The sequence below is a fragment of the Erpetoichthys calabaricus genome, chromosome 3 (assembly GCF_900747795.2).
Source record: "Erpetoichthys calabaricus chromosome 3, fErpCal1.3, whole genome shotgun sequence".
In the NCBI taxonomy this organism is placed as follows: Eukaryota; Metazoa; Chordata; class Cladistia; order Polypteriformes; family Polypteridae; genus Erpetoichthys; species Erpetoichthys calabaricus.
This window is the reverse complement of record NC_041396.2, coordinates 166,573,101-166,598,267: the sequence shown is the minus strand read 5'-3', so window position 1 is coordinate 166,598,267 and position 25,167 is coordinate 166,573,101. Positions and strand designations below refer to the sequence as shown.

The following is a 25,167-nucleotide window of genomic DNA, read 5'->3' as shown; positions in this document are numbered from 1 at the left end:
AGGTGATTGAGCAGCGCCTAATCTTCGCCAGATACAGTGTTTTGAATTCTGACCAAAGAGTTCAATTTTTGTGTCATCAGACTAGACAATCTTTTCCCTCATGCTCTCTGAGTCCAAGTAGGTTGTCATATAACTTTAACTCAAGAGTGGCTTCCATCAAGTCACTATACCACTATAGTCACTAAACTTCTGCAGAAAGGAACCAGGACTGATTGAGTAAGATGTGGTTGTATTGATGTAGTACAGTACTTTAACAATTTTAGAATGTCATTTTCAATTACTTATGGCAATGACTGTGTGAAAGACTCTCCTGGAGAAACGCATGGTTGGGTCACACCATTTCTATCAGAAAACATGTAGCAGTTGAGCTGTACTGACTGATGGTAGTGAACCCGAATGCTTATTGAATACACAACTTAACTTTGTTTCTGTTGTCACATTGAATCGGCACTATTATCCATCTTTGTACGACAGAATTATGATGAAGGCTGCATCGAAACTGAAGTGAAGTTAGTAAGGAAATGTAAATCTGAGAAAAGAATTACCTCATTTAAAAATGGTTGAAATCTGATGATTGGGTCTATGTTGCGTATGATTATAAAAAAAGTTGGAAATTGACTTGCAGTGTGAATGCAGCCTGTTTTGTTAACCATGGTTTATTAAATAAAAATGTAGTTTTATATATTGAAAATGTAACCATTGTAATCAGTTTTCTTTATTAACCTGCAGTGTTCATACAGTACTTGTTTGTGATTTTTTTTGTTTTGTTTTTGATAGCCAATACAGTAATTTGTGCTTCCTTGTATTTTATCCCAGTAAAAATGTTATGTTTTAAGAAATTTATAATGTACTATATTTGTGACACTCTTAAGATATTGAAGATTTTTTTTTTTACAAAACAATCAAGCTAATAAGCCTGGCACTTCAGAAAAAACTGTCAAACCTACTAAAACTTTATCGGCATAGACTCTTACAGCAAAAATGAAATTAAGATGCATGGTTACACTTAACTCATTTTTACTACATGTGACAATTGTTACCTGACTTTCATTGCTCTGATTTTCTAAAGATCTCTCTGAAAGCCCATCAAATGAAAGTTTGCTAAACTTGTTCCACATTATTGGTAATTGAAGAAGTGCACTGCCTGACAAATCAACAAAGTTTGTCACTGCAAGTGTATATATTGTTCATTTAAAAATAAATATGTTGAAGTTTGCAGTCACATTGGATAATATTTTCTTCTGTCTATCTCACTGAACTTTTAACATCCAAATCCTGTAATAAATTGTTTATATAAGGAATCATCACTGCATTGTTTTAATTAATGATGTGTGTGTTGTTTGTTGTAGACATTTTTCTGTTTTAATTTATAGTACAGTGGATCTAACAATGGATAGGAGTGATAAGATGGATAGTTCTGAAGAAGGGAAAAAGGTAAGACATTATTTTAAACAGCTAAGTACACACAACCGTGTTTTAACACTGTCTTCTTGGTTTCATCAGTTTTGTAACTTCAAGCAAACATTTATTGCTATTTTCTAAATATCACCTCAATTTCTTTTATAAACTTCAGTAGTGGGCTCAAGGATTAATTGCATATATATTCTCTTTTCCTTTATAAATGGAGCAGATATTGACCCCGGGGCCGGAGGCTGTATTTTAATTATCCTAGTAGAACCATGAGCTGTTATCCTAATACAGAAATTATTTCAAAACAAATATGTTCAGACCTAAGCTCTGGATAAAGATTATTTGAGAATGTTCAATGTTTTTTAAGTAACTTGTACTTTTGGGGAAAGACACATACTATAAGCATAGGTATCAAAGTAATTGGATCCCATTAATTTTAAAGGACAAAATATTTAGTTGTACTTGTTTAAACTCAACTTGAGAATTTTTTTGGACTTTGTTGCACCATGTTTTAAAAAACAAAAGTAACACACGTGACAAAATGTGTTTTTCTCCATATTCTCAAGGAAAGACAAAGGTTTAACATCAACAGAGGCGAATTGTTACTCTTAAAAAAATCAAGTAGTAGAAACAAAATAAAAAATACAACTTTTATATTATTTTATAACCTTTGCAAATTTACTCATCCCTACGAAGAAGCTATGTTGTAAACATTGGCAAAGTGGTTGGATATTTTGGAAATATGCCATGCAACAAGGACGTCCTGGTAAGTGGGGCTGAGGTGGAAAGTGTGTTAACTAGTCAGGAAGAGAGAAGACCAAAAAAGGGCTCATGTCATCAAAAGTTTGGAGGTAGTTCGGCTACCTCAAATCAGGCCAAGCATAAATAAAGTTAGTATGCAAGGTATGCCACCAACAAGTCCCAACAAATACTAATACAACAAACCTAATCCACCACCTTAAAAAATACCATTCAATCAAATATGCTGAGTGTGAAAAAGATTCCTAGTGTGATGTGGGTTGCAAGCCTGTTAGCAGCAGTGCTGTTCCTAAATAGCAGTCGATTGTCTAATCATTTGCCTCTATAACCCCACATAACAGAAAATCAAAAAGGCATCAAGACATCACAAACGCAGTCACTTGCTTCATAGCGAAGGACCAGGGAGTTTTGTTAAAAAGAAGGCTTCAGGAAACTTTTGAAAGTAATTGACCCAAGGTTTAAACACCCTAGCCAAAAACGTTTTTCTCAAACCATGCTTTGACAGCTTTGAAGTGAATATCGGGTGAAGTTAGAGGCTGCATTAAAAAATGTGAGGTACTTTGCCACTACAACAGAGTTATGGTAGAGTCAGACACTGGAACATTATTTAAGTGCTACTATTCACTATATTGACACGGAATGGAATTTGCAGAGCAAATGGTTGCAAACTGCAAATTTTACCACAAATCACAGTGCAGAAACTATTGCAATGGTGCTGGAGAATGCCCTGTCATCTTGGGAGCTTAGAGAAGACCACAAGATGTGTATTACTATGGACAATGGAGTGAAAACTGTCAAGGCTATGTCGCTGGAAAATTAGTCTTGAATGTTATTAATTAATTTACAGTTATGGATATGTTTTGTGTTGTTTATATTAAATTTTCAAAACTAACATTACAATATACTACAACTGAGTTGCTTCTACTACTAGATTAATGGTTAATTAACAATACATAAATATGTTGTTTTTTATCGCTACAGATAAAGAGAGAACTGGAAGAGATAGCAGAATTGAAAGTGCTATAGGTGTTTGTGAAAAGAAGTGGTCAGTGCATTTTATTTATCATGGAAAAATCGGAGCGATCTGGCAGCAGTTCCAGAAGAGTTTAATCTGCCCAAACATAAACTAATTAGAATATAGGTAGATGTTTATTGCAGCTAGTAGTGCAGATTTAGTTTGCATTGTTGTTTGCAGTTAGGCGTATACAATATTTATCGTCTACGATAATATCTTAATTTTTGTTTTAGCAATGTGCAAGCTGAAATTATCGAGCCTGTTATTCATTTTTCAAAAAAACAATCAAAAACACGCCTCTTTGTCCATGTTATATGACGTCATCCGTGAAAGCCTCTCCCTGTGTTCATTGTGTTAATTGTGAAAGGAGGAATTGCACTGGCAGATTTTGAGCACTCAAATGTTTTCTGTTTTAACATTTCAGCTTGTTTATAATTAACATTAACAGATAAAGGAGTTCAGTGTGGTTTCATTACCCCTTCGTGGTGGTACTCACGAATGGCACATCGTGTGTCACAATGCAGAAGCTTTGGAGGTTAACTAGATACAAAGCTAGAGTACACTAGTACAGCATGAATGGTAAACACTGGTTACAGTGGGGAAAAGTTACATGCATTCGCTTTCTTTCCTATCTGATGGTATTTGATCACCTTCATTTTTATGTCAAGATCAATTGCCTTTTTTCCTGTAATTGTAAGACAAATCTAACTGAATGTAGTCAAAACCGTTGCAGGTAATAAGAAATCGAGATGGAATGAGTCACAGCATATGGAGCTGGCATGGCAAAAACTGTCGTTCCGCAATAAAATCCAATTTAAGTGAAATTAATGTAGTATGGAGTCCCGTAGGTGTCGGGCAAAAAAAAAAAAGAAAAAGATCCTTTTATATGAATTATTAATCCGTTCAAATGGATTATTTTTATATCTGTAAGAAGCAAGCTGTCTTGGTTGGGGGTCCATGATTCTAAAACAGATTTTTTCCTTTCATTATTTAAAAGACTCACACAAATCCCCACCTCCTTGCCTCGCTCCATCTGGCCCCTATGGCTGCAGAAGTTGGAGCAGGTGATAACACAGTGGGGGGATCCAAAAAGAAGAAAAAAGTGTTTTAGCAACATTTTCAAAAACGCACAGGAATTCAGAGAAGGTGAGTTTCTGTGCACTGCCGTTGAAAAAGAGATCAAGAGCTACTTGATTACCTTAGGTGGACAGTGATGTAAATCCACTTGAGTGGTGGAAAACACAAAAAGTACATTTTCCCTAAATTGGGGAAACTTGCAAAAAAGCGCCTGTACATCCCTGCTTCAATGAACCCTTCTGAGAGGGCTTTCATCACGGGAGGAAATGTTGTAATATATAAACGTGCTATTGTGAAGCCAAATGATGTGGACATACTGGTGTTTCTGTCACACCACTTGAAGTTTCATTAGTAGAAATTTACAGTTTTATTTTTTTCTGATTTTTTTTTTCTGCAATATTGGACAAAACTTGAAGTTAGTAATTTATTTAAAAATATTATAGGATTGTTTTTTTTTTTTTTTTTTTTGCAATATATGACAACTTGTTTACAAATGCTATAGTTTTTTTCCTGTGCAATATTTGTGAGACCTTTGGGTTTTTAGGCTATATAGTACAGTAGATGTTTGTTCTTGCTGGTATGCTGAACAATTCACCTTACAGCGGAGCAGTTTGTTTATCCAGACTATAATGTATTTGCGCTATAGTTCAGTTATGATTAGTATTTTATTCTCTTTGGAATCAGTTCATGTTAACGTTAAGGGTAAGTGTCTGTTTGAAATGCTATCATTATAATAGTTTTGTTGGTCTTTTGTGTAAATCCTGTAGGCCACTTTGAAATGATTTACTCATACTTACACTGTTTGATCTCAGTAATATTTGCCTGGTAATTTTAATGTTTTTGTGCTAATTTACTTCAGTTTTAAGTAAATAAGACCTGTTTTCCTTAACTGTTTTTCATTAATCTCATTAGTAAGCTACATCTAATGTCCTATTAACAAGATGAAGCTAGAGCAATAAGACTTTTACAAACACGTTTTTAAAGGATGCAAACTATCATCTAATTATTGTTACCATCAAAGTCCCAGAAAATACTGATATAATTTTATGCCAATATCACACACCCCTGTTTGCAAATTAACATACTTGCACTGTTAAGCTATTTTGCACACTGTTTTTCTAAATTGATAAATGTCCTTGTTAATCTGAACTACTGTAAGTTCAATCATTCTGAAAAGCAAAAACATTCCAGAATTTTCAAGGAAATGTTAAATGTGTAGTTTATGTGCCATTTCTCAAAAATAAATCTGTTTATTAGTATTTTTTTATTTTAACTTGTTTATTCAGAATATATTAGTATAGATACTCTTTAAAAATAAAAATAGTAATATGAAACTATATTGCGGTAATTATCAAAATCAATAGATACAGAAAAAAAAGTGATATTGTTGTCCACCTTGCCCAGCTGTAACTCTCACTATATTGTGCTCTAAATTCAAGAAAGTTTTGACACTTCTTTTCTTGGTCTGAAATCCATACTACACACGCCAGTATCTCAGTCTCACTAAGATATGCTTTCTCACTACATTATTTGCTTGTTTCTTCGACTATAACCTCACTGCGTCTTCATTTGCCTGGGTTAGAAAACATGTAACTGCCATTGAGGTAGTAGCATTTACTTGTGTAATAATTTCTGATCTGATTGTGTGGATCATTAGACCACTCAAAATGGAAACAAACTGAAGCAAAGTTTCATAACCCATTTTACCAGGGTCCTTAGAGGTTGCTTTGTTGTTACACTTTATTTGATTCAACTGTGCAAATATGTTTTATGGAATCAACCTGCAATTTGACAAGAGGCTATGCTGAAACTTTGCTTTCATTACAAAGTGTGCAGTGATTTGGGGTAATGATAGGAGGTGATGGGAATTGCATAGTGTTTGTGTGTTTTTAAACTAACATTTATATAGTAGGGATGTGAGTAAAAAATGTTTAAAGATCTTGTGTCTATTCTTAGTGATTTCAATGAGTTAAATACTAAGTTATTCTGAGAGGGTTGAAACAGATGATTATTGTATATAGGAGAAACAGATACTAGTAACAGCAACATTTATTTATATAGCACATTTATTTATATAGCTCAAAGTGCATTAAAAGAAGAAAGTAATATGAAATGAAAAACAAATAAGATTTGGCAATAATATTAAAGAGACAGTAACAAAGAAAAGGTAAGGCCAGATTGCCAGAAGGACAGAAAAAACAAAAAGAAAAACTTCAGCTATGCTGAAAAAAGAAAACAAACTGCAGGGGTTGCAAGGCCAAAAAGATCACCCAGCCCCGACTGGGCAGTCTACCTAACATAAATGTACTTAAGTCAGTCCTCTTGCTTTTCACACATTCAGTATTTGATGATGCTGGTCTTCTGGACAGCTGGATAACACTCGCTATCAAATCTATCAATTCCGGCAGCTGCATGGTGCCTTGATCAGGTCATAGTTGTGCCGATCACCACCACAGAAGAACCAGAAAAGATAGCAGAGAATAGTAGAGATTAGTGAAGATTTCGGATCCCTGAAGAACAAGATAATTCTATGCACATATAGTCTTTCACGAATACAACTAAAATGTAGCTATTAAAAGCCATATTAAAATAATAGGTTTTTAGCAGTTTTTTGAAAAAATCCATAGCACTAGCCTGGCAAATTTCAATCGGTGAAGTATTACAGATTTTGGGTGCTTAACAGCAAAAGGCTGCCTCACCACTTCTTTTAAGTTTAGCTCTTAGAATAGCTCTTGGAATTATAAGCAGACTTCCACTCAAAGATCTAAGGTTTCAACTTGGAGTATACAACAACAGCATTTATTTATATAGCACATTTTCATACAAAAAGTAGCTCAAAGTGCTTTACATAATGAAGAAAAGAAAAATAAAAGACAAAATAAGAAATTAAAATAAGACAACACTAGTTAACATAGAAAAGGAGTAAGGTCCAATGGCCAGGGTGGACAGTAAAAACAAAAAAAAACTCCAGAAAGCTGGAGAAAAAAATAAAATCTGTAGGGGTTCCAGGCCACAAGACCGCCCAGTCCCCTCTGGGCATTCTACCTAACAAAAATGAAATAGTTGAATTTAGGAGGTCTATACACAGATAATACTAGAACGTGAGAATCTCCATGAATAACAAAGGCAAGATACTCAAAGGACTTGAATTTACCAAAACTGACATCTTTACATTTTAACCGGCTTGACTAAATGTTTGCTAGTCCGCCACCTCTCTTTCCTTGGTGATCTGCACGAGTAAAACTGTTATCCGGAGGCGCAGATTCGATTAAAACAGCTGCACCATCTGAGCTAAGCCACGTTTCACTTAGTGCAATAAAGTCTATTTTTTTATCACTAATTAGATCATTGATAAAAAACGTTTTGTTAGTTAAAGCTCTAACATTTAATAGTGCCATATTTAATGTTTCGGAGGGGCAGAGATGAATATGTGCGTTATTGATATTTGGAACAGGAACTAAGTTATTTTTATTAGCGCCGCTCTGTGTGTATTTTTTTGTTTAATTTATAATCTGTTTTTATAGTTTTAATACATTGTTCATCTAAAGTAGTAACTTTAATTAAATTATTGGTGTTTATGCCGTATTGCCTAGATTTTCTACGTGCATTGAGATTGGTTATTACAGTATTTATGTTGTGCACTTTTATGGAAGATTTTATTAAACAATTATCATGTCCAAGCACAGCAGTAGCATTTCGGAAGGGGTTAACAGCAGAGATAGATAGTCAAGACAAACGAATTACCTTAGATATGTTTTCAGAGAGGACCCGGGCGCGAAACTGTTCGGATGCAGGCCATCTTGCTTGAAAAAACGCGGTCTTTCCCAAAAGAGGTCCCAGTTTTTGATGAACCCGATATCTTGGTTCTTGCAGAAGCCCTGCAGCCAGTTGTTTAATCCTAGCAGACGACTGTAGTACTCATTTGATCGTCTGACGAGAGGCAGTGGACCCGAAATGAAGATCTTTGCCGATGGGGTCCTCTCCTTCGTGTCTTTAATTAATGCTGTGAAGTCAGCCTTGAGGATTTCCGATTGTCGGTGCCTTATATCGTTTATGCCGGAATGCAAAACAATTGCTCCAACTGCCCTGTTCTTGTGCTTCTCGTAGATTGCCGGCACACGTCTCATCACATCTTGGACACGAGCACCGGGAAAACAAGAAACAAACGATTTTCTATTAGGGCATGCGATATTGAGGTTTCTAACAATAGAATCGCCTACCACTATTACATCACCAGGGGCTGAAGGCGAACTGGGGACGCGGAGAGGGTCGAGCCGGTTCTGAGTTAAGATGCTTGCCTGTGCCAATGGAGGTGTTCTGGCCTTGAACCACCACCTGCATAGCTGAAATACACCGAGGTCATCATCGGTGTCGCTCCTACGAGGCGTGGGGATGAAGTTCACTTGAGCGGCACAACGCGGGGTTGATGTTACGCTGATTACAGATGGCGAGGACGGTTTATCCAGCAGCCGAGTCTTCAGATCTCTGAGGTATCTTCGTCTGGACAGGAGTTTCTGAATCTGTTCGTCGAGTGCCTGGAGTTCCTCTACTACGACTGCAACGCGATTCATCTCACTGTCGGCCGTTGTCTCCTTCTGCTTCCATTTCGTGCCCTAGGAAGAATGAGAGAGATAGAGAGATTGGTTAGTCCTATAACCAATAGGGGGATAGGCATTCCAAAATAAAGGATGGAGCAAGATTATTTAAGGCTTTGTAAGCCATTAGTAGTATTTTAAAGTCAGTTCTGAATGACACAGGTAACCAATATAACAGTGCTAAAACTGGTGAGATGTGTTCAGATGTTCTTTTCCTAAGATTCTGGCTGCTACATTTGAACTAATTGCCACCGATTGATGTCTTTCTTTAGGCAGTCCTGTTAGGAGTGCATTACAGTAATCTAGACGACTAAAAACAAAGGTGTGAACTAGTGCTGGGCGGTATACTGGTTCATACCGAAAACCGTTTTTTATTTTTTTTATGATATGGATTTTTCTTATACCGCAACACCGGTTTAAATTGCCTAAACGACGTTCGGAACGTGGCGCAGCGGGAAACTGTTCAAGTGGGAACCTTTTTCACTGCTACACCACTAAACACAGATTTGTTGCACTAGGGCTCTTTTTCACTGCTGCACCACCAAATAGTGGGCGGTAGCATAGGTATGCCGCGTGGTGAAAATGGACAGAGAGCCGAAAAAAAGCAGTCACGTCTTGTCGCCTGGAGATGCTTTAGTTTTAAAAGGTCAGATGTGTAAATACTGTTTCTATACTACTGGATAATACTGCAAGCCAAGCTGTGCTTGTTTTATTTGTTTTCAATACAGTGTAATGTACCTGGGTACTGTGTAATATTGTGACGACATGTTGACGTTATTCTCATACTTTGTCATTAAAGTAGAACATCGTAAACTAAACTTCATCGTAAAATGAATATTTAATTTACTAGATTTTCTCAAACCCCGTCATAAGTTATATAGCACATTAAATGCTTTGTGTTAAGTGTTCCCCGAGCTTCTTAAACTGACATCCTCTGCACTAAGAGGAGGCAACGGCAGCGATCGCCGCACAGAATCCATACTCATGATATTCATGCTCTCTGAACATTTAGAATGCCAAGATAAATACTTGATATAAATTCTAAATGTTCAGAGAGCAGGAATATCATACAGTGAATGGATTCTGTATGGTGATCGCTGTCTATTAGTGCGGAGGAAGTCAGTTTAAGGAACATAGTGATTAACAACTGGGTCGGGGAACACAACACAAAGCATTTAATGTGCTACATTAACTTATGACGGGGTTTGAGAAAATCTAGTAAATTAAACAATGATTTTAGGATGAAGTTTAGTTTACGACATTCTACTTTAATTATAAAGTAAACTATGAGAATAGAGTGGAAATGTCGACTTTAATCTCGACATAAACGGCGAGAATAAAGTGGAAATGTCGACTTTATTCTCGACGTATAGTTTTTTTTTTTTTCTTTCATGTCCGTTTTTTTTTTTCTTCACAGTGGCCCTAATACGATTCCGTAGGGCTATACCACAAATACAATTATAAATGCAAGTTGCAGTTGTATTATTTATGTATATAGCTTAGCTTGAAGCAAGGTCCATATTAATGCAGTTTGCCTAAATGATAGTTAAGTTGGTAAAGATGTCATCACCAAGATTGCACTTGTTTTTTTTAATTTTAATTTGGTGAATACTATGTAATGCACCTGGGCTTTTGAAGCCTTGAAGTGATAGTGCAACTATCAGTAATAATACAATTATTTATTTTATTGTTATTATTTATTAGTTTAAATATTATGCAGTTTAATGATGGTAAAGTTGTTTAAAAAGTCACTTTAACGTGTCAGTGGACAGAGATTGTTAACATTAACAGAAAGTGTAGTTGTTTTACAAAAAAAAATTATTTATTCCTTTTCTAAGACATGTTCAGTGCAATACAACTTTTGACAAGCACGTCTGGATATTTTCCTAAGTCTAAATACCTCTTTGGATGGTTGAAAATATGTTGTCAAAATTATAATTTAAGTTTTTGCAAAATTTGTTAAATAAAAAGGTTCTATATTTTGACTGCATCTGTCATGCAATGTGATTTCCTTCTCTTCATTAGTGCCACCCCCTTGAAAAGTATCACTTTATGGGGCAATGCAAACCTGTATTAATACTTGTGTGCACATTAAAATGTTTTTTTTGTACAATGTACAATGCTCTTGACAGTGGAATAGGTTATTCTTAGCTAGTAATTGCAGTGGAAAATGTGTTTAACATCCACTCATGCATGGGAAAAAAATACCGTGAAACCGGGATAATTTAGAAAAATACCGTGATATAGAATTTTGGTCATACCGCCCACCCCTAGTGTGAACTAATTTTTCAGTGTCTTGTAAAGTTGTAACAGAGCTAACCTATTCTATATTCCTTAAATGAAAAAATGCAGACTTAGTTATCTGGTTAATATACAATTTAAACTTTAGTTTGGAGTCAATAATTGCCCCTAAATTCTTTACTTCTGTCTTGACTTTTAGGAGTAAGTGATTGGCAAACATAGATATAGTGATGGTATAAGAAATAATCTTGATCCCTAAGATTTCTGTTTTCTCCTTATTTGAGAAAGTTACTACTTATCCAATCAGAAATACTGCTAAGATATTGGATCAGACAGCCAAGAACGTCCGGGTCATTAGGTGCTATAGATAAATATAGCTGTGTGTCATCTACATAGCTGTGGTAACTTGCCTTGTGCTTTGAGATAATCTGATCTAATGGAAGCATGAAGATTGAAAAAAGCAGCGGTCCCAGAATAGATCCTTGTGGTATACTGTATACAATATCAAGGGTCTCTAAAGTATAATCACCCCAACTAACAAAGTATTTTCTACCTGCTAAGTAAGACTGTAACCAATCTAAGATCCGGTCGGAGGGGTCCACCCATTGTCTAAGATGATTTATGAGACTACTGTGATCTATGGTGTCAAATGCTGCACTCAAGTCGAAGAGAACAAGAACGATATATGGCCTCTGTCCGCATTAACCCACAAATAATTTACTACTTTAACCAGTGCAGTTTCTGTACTGTGATTTGTTCTAAAACCGGACTAAAACTTGTCAAGAATAGAATCTTGAATCAATTAATCATTTAGCTGCTTAGTTACTGCCTTTGCTAGAATTTTACTTAAGAAAGTCTGATTAGAAATTAGTCCAAAGTCAAAACAGAGGAGTCAAGAATATTTTTCTTGAGCAGGTGTTTAACGACTGCGGTCTTAGGACAGTCAGGGGAGACCCTGTATCTAATAATGAGTTCACTACGTCAAGTACACTATCAATTAGTACATCAGAGACTTCTTTGAAAAAGCCTGTTGGAGAACTGCTTTACCTTGAAATATGTCCTGTATTGGTTCCATATTTTAAGTTGCTGATGGACAAATCAATTACTGTTGTACTAACAATGGTTAGTGTTAGGGTTGTCAGATTGAACATCGCTGTTTGAAATCAGTTTGAATTTATGTAAAAAGGTGTTATTTGAAGGCAAATTTTTTTATTCAGTTCTAAAAGTGAGGTAATTTGTTTTAGCTGTACTTATTTTGGCGTGGAGTTACTCCATGTGCCATGCAAAGCTGCGATGTTTTACTGACCAAGTATGAAAGAAAGTAGAATGCATGTTGAAACAATTTAGAGCAACATTCAGTAATAAAATTTCGCACAAAAGAAGAGAAAGGAGATCCATGAACGCATGACTACGTTTTATGGTGAGTCTGCTCCATCATCCTACAAAGTAAAATTTTAGAGAAAGCTGTTTAAGTAGGGTAGAAACTACCTTGAAGAGGTCCCTCACACTGGATGGCCTGTGGAAGCAACTTCCTCGGAAATGTGCAAGAAAGTCGAGGATTTAATTTTGTCAGACAGATGAATTGATGTTTCCCAAATAGCAGAAGAAATTGACATTTCGGCAGGTAGAGTTTGGAAAACAATTAATGAAAAGTTCGCCATGTCATAGGTCAATGCAAGATGGGTTCCAAGAATGCTGACACCATTTCAGGAAGCCTCGATGCTCCAGTGCTGTCAGGAGAACTTGGAGGTGCTCTGTGAAGACCAAGTGAATTTATTTCATCATTTGGTGACTGGAGATGAGACTTGGGTCTATCACTGAGATGCTTATTCCAAAATGGAGTCAATGCAGTGGAAGCACAAGTCTTCCCCCACCCCAAAAAAGTCATGGCAACTGTCTTCAGGATATTGAAGGACCTTTGCTTCTGGAGTTCATGGCACACAAGACAGCCATAACTAGGGAAAGTTATGCCAACACACTGATCGCTTTGCGGGAGTCAATCAAGGAGAAAACTAACTGCGGGTGTTCTGCTTGTTCACATCAGTGTGCCAGTTGGCATGTCAATCACAGGCTGCCATCCAAGAATGTGCTGAATCATCCACCCTACAGTCCTGACCTGGCTTCTTCAGATTATATTTCCTGTTTGAGTTTTGAAGAAATCTCTCCATGGACCGTGGTTTTCATGGTAGCTGTGATGCCCCGGTTTGAAGGTCAAATGGAAGATTTTTTTTCAAAGGGGTTAAAGTCATTGCAGGAAAAGTGTATGAAGTGTATGGACCTATCAGGGGACTGTATTGAAAAGTAAAACGAAAATGTTTTGAAAACTCTTTTCTTTCATACTGATTCACTACCTACCTATTCACTGTTGTGTAATGCTAAGGTGTTCTCATTAAAGGAAATGGAAACTGACTCATAATTGTGATTTTCCTTTGATTACAACACATTAGAGCAGGGATTAATGAGAGATTAAAGAGGCAAAACGATGTGTCCTACAATTAGTCTCCGTCTTGCATGGCTGCCCTGTCAGTTTGACACATGATGCCTAAAACAATGTGGTGTAATTAAAAAATATTCAGGCCCCCTGTATTAAAATATTGCTACATCTGTAAAGGGGGGAAAAGCAGATAGGTTGTGCTGACCCTGACTTGATATCTTGATGATCCTGTAAGCCACACAGGAGCTGCTTTTCTGGGTGAGTGTGCAGGTATCGACAGGCTTTTTATTCTAAACTAGACATTTAGCCCGTTACAATAACGGGCGCTAGAACAGTAGTGCATAAACATTAGTAGGAACAGGCTATATTAAATGGCAAGGGACTTTGACCTCATTCTTTTTGTTGGTCGTATTTTTCTTCCTTTCAGCCTTTCTTTTGTTGATGTTTACTTGCTGAGCTGACCGTTCTTCGTGTGCTGCCGCCGTGTATTGTGTGTCTTTAATTTTCTGTGATAGTAATACTGTCTTGTACATTCGCTGGCTTGTACGTCCGTAATATACCTTTAATTTTCTCTGGCGGTAATACAGGCGTGCGTGTCGGTAATATGCCTTTAATCTCCTCTGACAGTAATACTGACTTTTATGTGGCTGTAATATGAGTCACTGTATTGTGTACCATTAATTTCCTCTCGCATGTAATACTGGTTTGTATTTCTTTACAACGCCTATAACTTTCTCTGACAGTAATATTGCGCATTGCACTGCGCCCCGTGCATGCACACTTCACCAGAAGACGGACACACATGGACACCTGGACGCATACATGGATTTTATTAAAGATGATGCCATGAGATAAACCGTTCACTGCTGCTGTGCATTACACACCTCCAAAATAATAGAACAAGACCACCTTTGACCTGCCTGCCTCTTGCCTTTTATTTTGCTCACTATTCTCACCCTGTCATGGTCAAACTAAGTGACCTGTGTCCCTCATGATCCTTATTAGGGCAGCAACCCATAAAGGCATCCATGAAAAGGAGCTTAAACCCTTATGAGCCATGTGTTCTGGCACCACACTCCGCTACATTATTATATTGTATCTTTTTTCACTGATGGTGCCTCTGCAAATTACAGTGTGCTTATGACAATGTTTCCTGGGTTTTGTAGCACTCAGATGAATGACATGTATTTAAATCAGTGTTTCCCAAACTCGATCCTGGTGAACCCCTGTGGCTGCAGGTGTTTCTTCCAACCAGCTTCTGTTTTTAATTGAACTCCTGGGCTAATTAAGTGAACTGACATTTCCCAAGTTCTGTGTTTAGGGAACAATATAGAAATTAGAAAACTATGCTTGCTTAAAAAAAAAAAAAAAAATTAAAATGTACCAAGCAGTTATATAGGAATAATGTATTTTTTTTCTTTTTAACAGTATTTTCATCTTGATTTTCATTCTACTTTTCTATGTCTTCTAATTGTTTAACACTAGAATTACCAGAGCCTACGAAAAAACTCGTAGATCTGTCCCACCTTAAATCGCTTCACACCTCTTCATCAGCGTCTTTTGTCCTGTAAATGTGTCGATAAGCAGCAAACAGCAAGCAGTCTGCTATCACATCCCCCACCGGCGCACAGTTTTCTCAGCTCAAATCTGCTTACCTGCGTGTCAGTAGCTTGGAGTTGTATAGAGTGAGAAGTCAAGCAAAATGACACCTTTTATAAATATTATATCGTTATTTGGAACACTTGCATTTCATGTGTGTTCCGTGTCTACAACGATCTATGTAAACACATCGTTAAAACGGAAAAGTTTTTCATGTTTTAGTAATAATTGACAAAATGTAGACATGAAGTGTATAATGTGTGAAGCCTGAATTCCAAATATCACAGAAACACTTTCACAAAAGGTACAAATATAACAGAACAAATGCGCTTTTATTCAAAAATATAACTGCAGAAAAACAACCCACCTTTACATGCGACATTGACACGCAATTTGAATGAGAGGTTCGGTGGCGCAACTGTATCAGCTGTTGACTTGTAATCAAAGCTTCGCGTGTTCAATCCTGGGCGAGTCCATTTTGAGAACTGAGCTGCTCGTATTTTTACTATTTTAGAATAAAAACATACATTTGATTCCAGTCTGTAACAGCAGGTGTAATTTATGATACTTGTAAAGGTTAGGTTTGTTTTTTTCTATTCTGTTATTCTCTCAGCCACGTTGACGTTCCCAACTCCCCGCGCCCCCAACCCATAAAAACGCATTTGACACTTCTGTTTTCACATAGACGCGCTATAACAGAGGTACACTCAACTCATGCCGACGATTCTACATTGGATCAAGAATGCACTTTTGCCATTGCTGCACTTTGTATATGTACATGGGAAACTCTGCACTTGTGACTTTACGCTGTAGATCTGGCTCTTACATACAAAGGACGGTGTATGTGCCCAAAACATTAACATTTATATGTTACTTACATAAAAGCCAGATCCGATGTAGAACCGTCGTCATGTAAGTAAATAACTGAAGGTAAATAACATTCGATTTACCTTTAATTTATTTACTTACTTCCTACAGCGTAAAGTCTCGAGTGCAGAGCTTCCCATGTACATATACAAAGTACAGCGATGGCAAAAGTACATTCTTGATCTGATGTAGAACCCTCGTCATGTAAGTAAATAACTCAAGGTAAATAGGTAAATAACATTAGCTCTGGCTTTTATGGAAGTAACATATAAATGTTAATGTTTTGGGCACATGCACCGTCATTTGTATGTAAGAGCCAGATCTACAGCATAAAGTCACAAGTGAACTGCAGAGCTTCCTCTGTTTTATCGTCAAAGGCATGCTCACGAATTACACGTGTAATATCACTAAAAATACCTGCTGACACTTTAGTACATGAGCAATGGTACGAGAATGCAGTTAGACTTTTTTTGGGCACATACACCACACTAGTGTTTAGATTTGGAAGGTGTAGCGTTGGCGAAATAAATAACATGCGAGCTGTAGCGTGTCTTTATGTGATCCAAATAAATAACATACAAGCTATAGCGAGCTATAGTGCGTCTTTATGTGATCCAAATAAATAACATGTGAGCTATAGCGCGTCTTTATGTGATCCAAATAAATAACATTTGAGCTATAGCGAGTCTTTATGTGGTCCAAATAAATAACATGCAAGCTATAGCGCGTCTTTATGTGATCCAAATAAATAACAATTGAGCTATAGCGCGTCTTTATGTGATACAAATAAATAACAATTGAGCTATAGCGCGTCTTTATGTGAAAACACTAGTGTCAGATTTTGGGGGTTGGTTCAAGGGTGGAATCGTGAACAAGACAGAGAATGAAACTGAATATTAAAAAACAAAAAAAAACAAAGCTCACCTTTACAAATATCACACATTTACACCGGCTGTTACAGACTGACTGAGCGCATTTGTTCTGCTATATTTGTACCTGTTGTGAAAGTGTTTCTTTGATATTTGGACTTTAGGCTTCACACATTATAAACTTCATGTCTGCATTTTGTCAATTATTACTAAAACATGAAAAACATTTCTGTTTTAACGATGTGTTTACATAGATTGTAGACATGGAACACACACGAAATGTATGTGTTCCAAATAACAATATAGTATTTATAAAAGGTGTCATTTTGCTTGACTTCTCACTCTATACATCTCCAAGCAACTGACACGCAGGTAGGCCTAAACAGATTTGAGCTGAGAAAACTGTGCGGCAGTGGGGGATGTGATAGTAGGCTGCTTGCTGCTTATCAACACATTTACAGGACAAAAGACGCTGATGGAGGAGTGTGAAGCGATTTAAGGTGGGACGGATCTACCCTAAGTTCTTGTCTATAAGCCGCGGCTTATCTAAGGAAAAAAGTTGTGAAAATGAAAAAATAGAATATCGGCTTATACATAAGTCCGGCTTATACATCCATCGCGGGGGTTGCGTTCCAGAGCCACCCGCGAAATAAGAATATCCGCGAAGTAGAAACCATATGTTTATATGGTTATTTTTATATTGTCATGCTTGGGTCACAGATTTGCGCAGAAACACAGGAGGTTGTAGAGAGACAGGAACGTTATTCAAACACTGCAAACAAACATTTGTCTCTTTTTCAAAAGTTTAAACTGTGCTCCATGACAAGACAGAGATGACAGTTCCGTCTCACAATTAAAAGAATGCAAACATATCTTCCTCTTCAAAGGAGTGAAGCAAACAAATCAATATGTCTGTTTGGCTTTTAAGTATGCGAAGCACCGCGGCACAAAGCTGTTGAAGGCGGCAGCTCACACCCCCTCCGTCAGGAGCAGACAAAGAGAGAGAGAGGGAGAGTTTGTTTTTCAGTCAAAAATCAATACGTGCCCTTCGAGCTTTTAAGTATGCGAAGCACTGTGCAGCATGTCTTTTCAGGAATCAGCTTTACAAAAGATAGCAACGTGAAGATAATCTTTCAGCATTTTTAGACGAGCGTCCGTATCGTCTAGGTGTGCAAACAGCCCCCCTGCTCAATCCCCATACGTCAGGATCACAGATAGTCAGCGCAAGAGAGACAGAAAAGTAAGCCGGGTAGCTTCTCAGCCATCTGCCAATAGCGTCCCTTGTATGAAATCAACTGGGCAAACCAACTGAGGAAGCATGTACCAGAAATTAAAAGACCCATTGTCCGCAGAAATCCGCGATATATATTTAAATATGCTTACATATAAAATCACAATTTAAATGACCGCTACGCGCTCGTGTTGACTCGGCGACGCCCAGAGCAGAAAGAACGCGCTCCGGCCGCTCCAACCGCGCCATGCGGGGAGTGAGAGAGACGCCAATATCTCACACTCTCTCCCCCCTTAAAGAAATTAAATGGGCGCGAGTGAGACCACTGACCTCCCTCCCTTCTATTAGTTATAGGTTATAATACGTTCGGCTTATCCATGAGTCCGGCTTATCTATGATACGATTTTATTTTAAAAATTCGTATGATTTTTGGTCTCCGGCTAATACATGAGTCCGGCTTATAGACAAGAACTTAGGGTACAAGTTTTTTTCGTAGGCTCTGGTAATTCTAGTGTTAATTAATCCATTATTTACTCATTAGTGGGTTGGTTGCTAAAGTACTTGCACCCTTTGATTATTTAGTGTTGTTTGCCTGCGTGTCTGCTCTGCTCGTTTTAAATTGTCATTATTAAGATACAACAAAGGGTGAAAAACTGCACAGAGAAAGGGCAAAGTATAATGAAATCAACAAAAGAGTTAAGCATTTAAATCTATAGCAAAAGCAGAAATATTTCTAAATATCTTATAAATGTAAAAATCATGCTGCTATGCTTTTCTGAATGTCGAATAAAAGAAAAAAAAAATACCAGCTAATTAAATGAGATCAGTGCTATCAGGTGTTGTCACTGATTAGGAATCCAGTTGGAACAAAAACCTGCAGCCACAGGGGTTTACCAAGACCGAGTTTGGGAAACACTGATTTAAATAATATTTGCCATAGTACTGGTAGAATGTATTTATTTGTTTTGTTTTGATGCAGTTTGTTTTGTGTGGCCATTACAGTAATAATAATTAAAAAAAAAAAGAAAAAGAAAGCATGTACAAACGTACATGTTTAATGCCCATAATCTTTAGTTTAAATATATTCAAATATTGACTTTTAACTTGAATATTTTAACTCTGTGTTTGGGTAATTTGTCAGCCCTAGTTACTATTGAGTGGAGCAGAATACAGGGCACAGCAGGAAGATTGAAAGTTAGGTACTACCATTCCACCTTCTTCTTTAGCTTTTTGTAGAGTCACCTTAAGAATGCATGGCCATATCAAACTCCAGATAAATATTATTATAATTGAGTCTAATTTCTTAAAGAATCATTTGTTTATGTATATATGACTACTCCTGGAATAAATATGGCTGTTTATGCTTGCATTAATACTCTGAAATAAGAATAGGAGCTTGGAGATGATGTTCATTTTGAAAGAATTCTTTGTGCTAACGTGAGATGGTTGGTAGACCACTATCTTTAAGACTAATGGCAATTTTGAGTGTGGGACTGAAATATAAATCACCATGTTGGCTGCATATATAGTGATTTTTTTCTGCTTGAATTTTTCTCTGATAATCCCTTTTGTGTCTGGTTTCTCCCAAGGATGAATATTTGGTGGCTCACTCGCTAAAACAAAAAGCATTGGTGAAAGAGGGCATCCTCATTGAGTACCTCATTTTAATATGAAGTATTCAGAGTTTGTGTTCTTAATGCAGACCATGGCCTCTGGATTGGTATAGAGTAGTTTAATCCATGCAGTTAAATTGGGGCCAAATCCAACTCTGCATTGTAGTACATAGATAATCCATTTTCAGCTCTATCATAGACTCTTTCTGCATCCAAAGATAGTAAGACTACTGGTGACTCAGATTTTATGGGCGAGTATATTAAATTGAACAGGCGCCGAAGGTTTGATGTTGAATGTCTGACCTTAAGTCAAGTTTGATATCCTGATACTACTAGGGAAGCATTTTCTCAGTTCTTTAGCTAGTATCTTAACATCATTATTCAAGAGTAAAACTGGTCTATATGATGCACATTGTAGTTAGGTATTTTTCTTTGGAAAACCATTATTAATATTTGGGATAAAGTGTTGCTTTCTTTAGCCTCTGTAAATATTTTTTTGGTATTTTTTAATTTGTATGGTATTTGTAATTTATCACAAAACTCCTTGGCTTGTCTCATCTTCTTTTTACTGAGAGGAGTATAATGACTTACATTCGTTCATAAAACACTTTATATGTGCAAGATGATTTACAGGAATGTCTCAAATCTGTGCGCCATCATGTTTAACAAATGTACCGTATGTGGAACATAAATTGTCCACAAAAATTGTATACAGTAATCCCTCCTCCATCGCGGGGGTTGCGTTCCAGAACCCCCCGCGAAAGGTGAAAATCCGTGAAGTAGAAACCATATGTTTATATGGTTATTTTTATATTGTCATGCTTGGGTCACAGATTTGCACAGAAACACAGGAGGTTGTAGAGAGACAGGAACGTTATTCAAACACTGCAAACAAACATATGTCTCTTTTTCAAAAGTTTAAACTGTGCTCCATGACAAGACAGAGATGACAGTTCCGTCTCACAATTAAAAGAATGCAAACATATCTTCCTCTTCAAAGGAGTGCGTGTCAGGAGCAGAGACTGTCAGAAAGAGAGAGGAAAGCAAACAAATCAATAGGGCTGTTTGGCTTTTAAGTATGCGAAGCACCGCGGCACAAAGCTGTTGAAGGCGGCAGCTCACACCCCCTCTGACAAGGGGCAGAAATAGAGAGAGACAGAAAAACAAACAATCAAAAATCAATACGTGCCCTTCGAGCTTTTAAGTATGCGAAGCACCGTGCAGCATGTCGCTTCACGAAGCAGCTGCACAGAAGGGAGCAACTTGAAGATAATCTTTCAGCATTTTTAGACGAGTGTCCGTATCGTCTAGGTGTGCGAACAGCCCCCCTGCTCAATCCCCCTACGTCAGGATCAGAGAAAGTCAGCGCAAGAGAGAGAGAGAGAAAGAAAAGTAAGTTGAGTAGCTTCTCAGCCATCTGCCAATAGTGTCCCTTGTATGAAATCAACTGGGCAAACCAACTGAGGAAGCATGTACCAGAAATTAAAATACCCATTGTCCGCAGAAATCCACGAACCAGCAAAAAATCCGCGATATATATTTAAATATGCTTACATATAAAATCCGCGATAGAGTGAAGCTGCGAAAGGCGAAGCGCGATATAGCGAGGGATTACTGTATAAGTATATACATAGCAGTACCATTAGTGTTAAAAATAATTTTGATTCACCCTGTATGTCAGTTGTCTCTTCTTGTTCCTTGATTTTATTACCAGCTGTATTGGTAATTTTGATTTTAGCCATTTGAAATTCCTGCTTGTGGATTTGTTGAGCTGGAATCTTATTAGCCTTTTCCAGTATTCAAAATAATAATGGTGTGATTTAAAAATAAGTTGTTCAGTTTCGTTTGCTGTCAGGAGACTAAATTCTGATTGCAAAGTAGGCCTGGATCCGATTAATCATTATTTTTTGTTTAAACGTTTCAAGATCGATTCTTACAGTCTACAGATCAGTCTTGTGAATCTCTATCCTGCTCAATTACTATTTATTGATTTTTTGCTTTGTTGTTCGCATCTGATCAAGTAGATGTCGCTAACCCTAACCCTGTTAAGGCTTTCTACAGGAAAAGCACTTTACTATAAGTTGCCCTTGCTGTGGGATGCAGGATGGGGCAGAGATCTAATTATGCAAATGCAGATAACATTTCATGACACTTACTGTGGGATGCAGGATGGGGCAGAGTTCTAATTATGCAAATGCAGATAACATTTCATGATATTTCATGGGCGAGTCTGAAAGCCCATGTATGTGCACGCCCCGCTGAGCTCCAGCAACCCTAACTTGTGACGTACATTCTCATACAAGTGTTGTGAAAATCAAAATTACAAGATAGTAATTTACTCTCCACAAAATAAAAAAAAAAAATCTTTTAAAGCTGAAGTGTTATTGTATCACAGTGAATTAAGGTCGTTATAGTTTTGCCTTTTAATACTAATTTTATTTTTGTGTTACCATTTAGGTTTATTTTTATTTAACCTTCTGCCGTATTTTTAGTTAGTAATAGCTTAGTTTTTATTTCACAGATATTTTTATTTTATTTTTATGTATATTTAAGTTTTAGTAATTTTCACATGGTTTAAGTGATGAAGGTATTTTTGTGTCTCCTTGAGAGAACTTTAGACTAAATATGTTTAGAAATATTTGTTTAGTGTCAGGTAGATACTGAATATGAACAATTTTATAAAATGCTTATTTTGTGATCATTTGCACCTTTTGTATTCAAATTAGCAATCCCAATTTAAATGGTATAAAGCAAACAACAAATACTACTTTCTCCATTGTACGGTTTACTTTGCTAAACCCTACGACAACACTGATATAAAATGGATCCTGGTTGTTATTGTAATTCAGTTATACATTTTTCTGTGCACCAGAGAAGTGGCAATTCTGTTTCTTAATCCAGATTACAACTGTCCACAAAATGAGAATATGCATTCAACAAATACCTGTAAGACAGGGGCACACACAAGATCATCTGTTCATTGTTAGATGTCCTAGGCTGGTTTTCTCAGTTTAAGCTAATTATTTTATTAGATAAGATCTTGTATTCTGTTGTGTTTGCTTAGACTGCTACATTCTGTGTATCTTAATTTTGCTGTGCTGTTGTATGATTGTGTTCTACTGCCTCAGTCAATACAAATAACTCTGCTATATTTACAGTTCTTTGAAGAAAAGAAATGCATAGTGCATATAGGTAAGAGTTAATAGGCCAGTAAATTCCTATTTAGTTTTAAAAAAAAAAAAATCATCAAATTGGAAATAAATACCTTGGAGCCCCATTCACGTATACAGTTTTCTAATAACAAAAGTATTTGTTCAGTTATGTGCACATTTCTCCCTTATATGTTCAATCTCAAGATTTAAACCATTTGCAACATTGATGGATAGTCCAATTTGTTTGAGGCTAACAAGTAACACATTTTTTGTGTCATTCTTCATAAGGTCCCTTAAATTATTAAAGTAATGCATACATTTCTTCCTTATACATTAGAATTTTTAACAATGTTAAAAAATATTTCATTAGAAAACCAGTATATAGTGGGAAAAATTACACCTTCCATTATCCATATAGGATATGCCAAATTAACGTTCTGTTCTTATTCTGTCTAAAGAAACACCTTTGTGAGTTTTGATATGAATTTATTAGGGTTGACTTTTCTATACATAGTTGTTTTTTGTTTCACATTAAAAATGCAAATATTTATATTACATAAAATAAGGATGGAAAAGAAGTAAAAGTAAATCAATGTAACAAATATATTTAAATTGTCAGTTAATTTAGTCTCCTTGCCTCCGCGCTTCACAGTATATCTTTAAGCTTTTATTGTGTTTGCTAATTTTGTCTCTCACTGTTGTTATATCTTTGTTCTCTGGTATGTCCCATTCATCCAAAGTGTGGTCGATGGCGTTTGTCAAAGATTCTCATGTGTGTGGATGACATATATGATGTAAACCAGGCAAAGCATAGTGCACTTGGTGTGTTGGTGAATTATAAAAGCATGCAGTGATTCAGAAAAGTAAAGCCATCAGACTCTTTTTACTCCATCCACCTACACAAAGGGTTACTTTCTGTACTATAACCTATTCTTTCATATGCTTTGTTGCTGTATCAATTTTATGTGTTATGAGTGCATTTATTCTTGTAGCACATGGCATGTTAAAATTAGGGTCAAGAGAAATGCATTTTCTGAGCAACGTCAAGTCACATAGCTATGTTGACATGCCAGTTTCAGTAAACAGGTAAACCTGGGCTTCTTTGCATTGTTGGTGTTCAACCGCTGCTATGCTGTCCAACTGTGTTGTTAATGGTTGTTTTCTTGCATTATGTGGACTTGAACTTCCTTGTGGGCTGTGATTTTTCATGCATGTCAGCCTTTTTCTTCTCCCTGAAATATGTTGCAGGGTAACTTGTGATGGTTATTTCGGTAAACTTTAAGGTTTCTTGGGTTTTACTCTTAATCTGTACAACACATGATGTACCCTCTAACCATGCACTTCATACAGGTATTGTCACTTTCAGTAGTATATTTGAAAAGCTCCCTTGCAGAGCTTTGATATTTTCTTTTGGCTATGTTGATCACTGATGCCATCTTGGTCAGGGAAGGTTAATATACTGAATTCAGTAGTTAGTCTTTTTAGCTACTATAATTGTTTTGTATCATTTGTTTTTATTTTAGCTTTTGTGAATTATTTTATATTGGTTTACAAAAATGTTTTTTCATTAATATGTTTGTTTTTGTTTTAGTTTATGATAACATCCTAGCAGCGAACATACTGAAGGACCAACATAACAAGTTTTCATCAGTTTGCATATCTATACAGTAGGGCTGCAACTGACAATTATTTTGATAATCTGTTAATCTGGTGATTATTTTGTCGATTAATCTATTAGTTAGATTGTGTAAAAAAAAAAAAAAAAAATTAATTTGAAATTAAATACAAAATTCAAGAATTGGAACTTTTCACTAAATAGATTTGTATAAAATTTTCAGAAATTTTATTTTTCAAATGAACTACTTGTAGATATTTTAAACAAAATCTGGGTTTTTATAGAACATTTACAATACATTGAAAATAAATCGTAATAAATATAAATAAAACACTGAGTAGCACTTCTGGCTTTGCAGTGAACACGTACTCATGCGCTTTCCTTGAAAACAACAGTTTTCAATGAACTAAACTGGCAGTTTGGCTTATGAACAAACATACACACACTGTATATTCAGAATCACATTAAACACACACTTCAGAAATAAAAATGTAATTTAAGTTTTTTTTCCTTCAGTTTCTGTGAAAGATAAGGTTTACTGGCCATCACGTAAATATCTGACCACCACAATATTCAACCGCCGAAGAATATGTTGCACCATCATGACTAATATATAATATTGTGGAACATGACCCGGACACAGACAGGCAGACACGTTTGAATCACCCCACACACGTTTATTAAAGTGCT

At 36.4% G+C, this 25,167-nt stretch overlaps 1 protein-coding gene across 8 annotated transcripts in view; it reads left to right on the top strand.

The window, feature by feature from the left end:
- Positions 1-25,167, top strand: part of senp6a (SUMO specific peptidase 6a) — a 162,090-nt gene that overhangs the window by 15,574 nt on the left and 121,349 nt on the right. For 4 of the 8 annotated variants that reach the window (XM_028797497.2, XM_028797491.2, XM_028797500.2 and 1 more), the window contains exon 3: positions 1,374-1,434. In XM_028797497.2, coding sequence (XP_028653330.1) covers positions 1,390-1,434 — 45 coding nt within the window. In that variant the 5' untranslated portion in view covers positions 1,374-1,389. Of the gene's footprint in view, positions 1-1,349; positions 1,435-25,167 lie in introns of all 8 variants that reach the window. The other 4 variants (XM_051925555.1, XM_051925556.1, XM_051925554.1 and 1 more) reach the window with 1 other exon arrangement.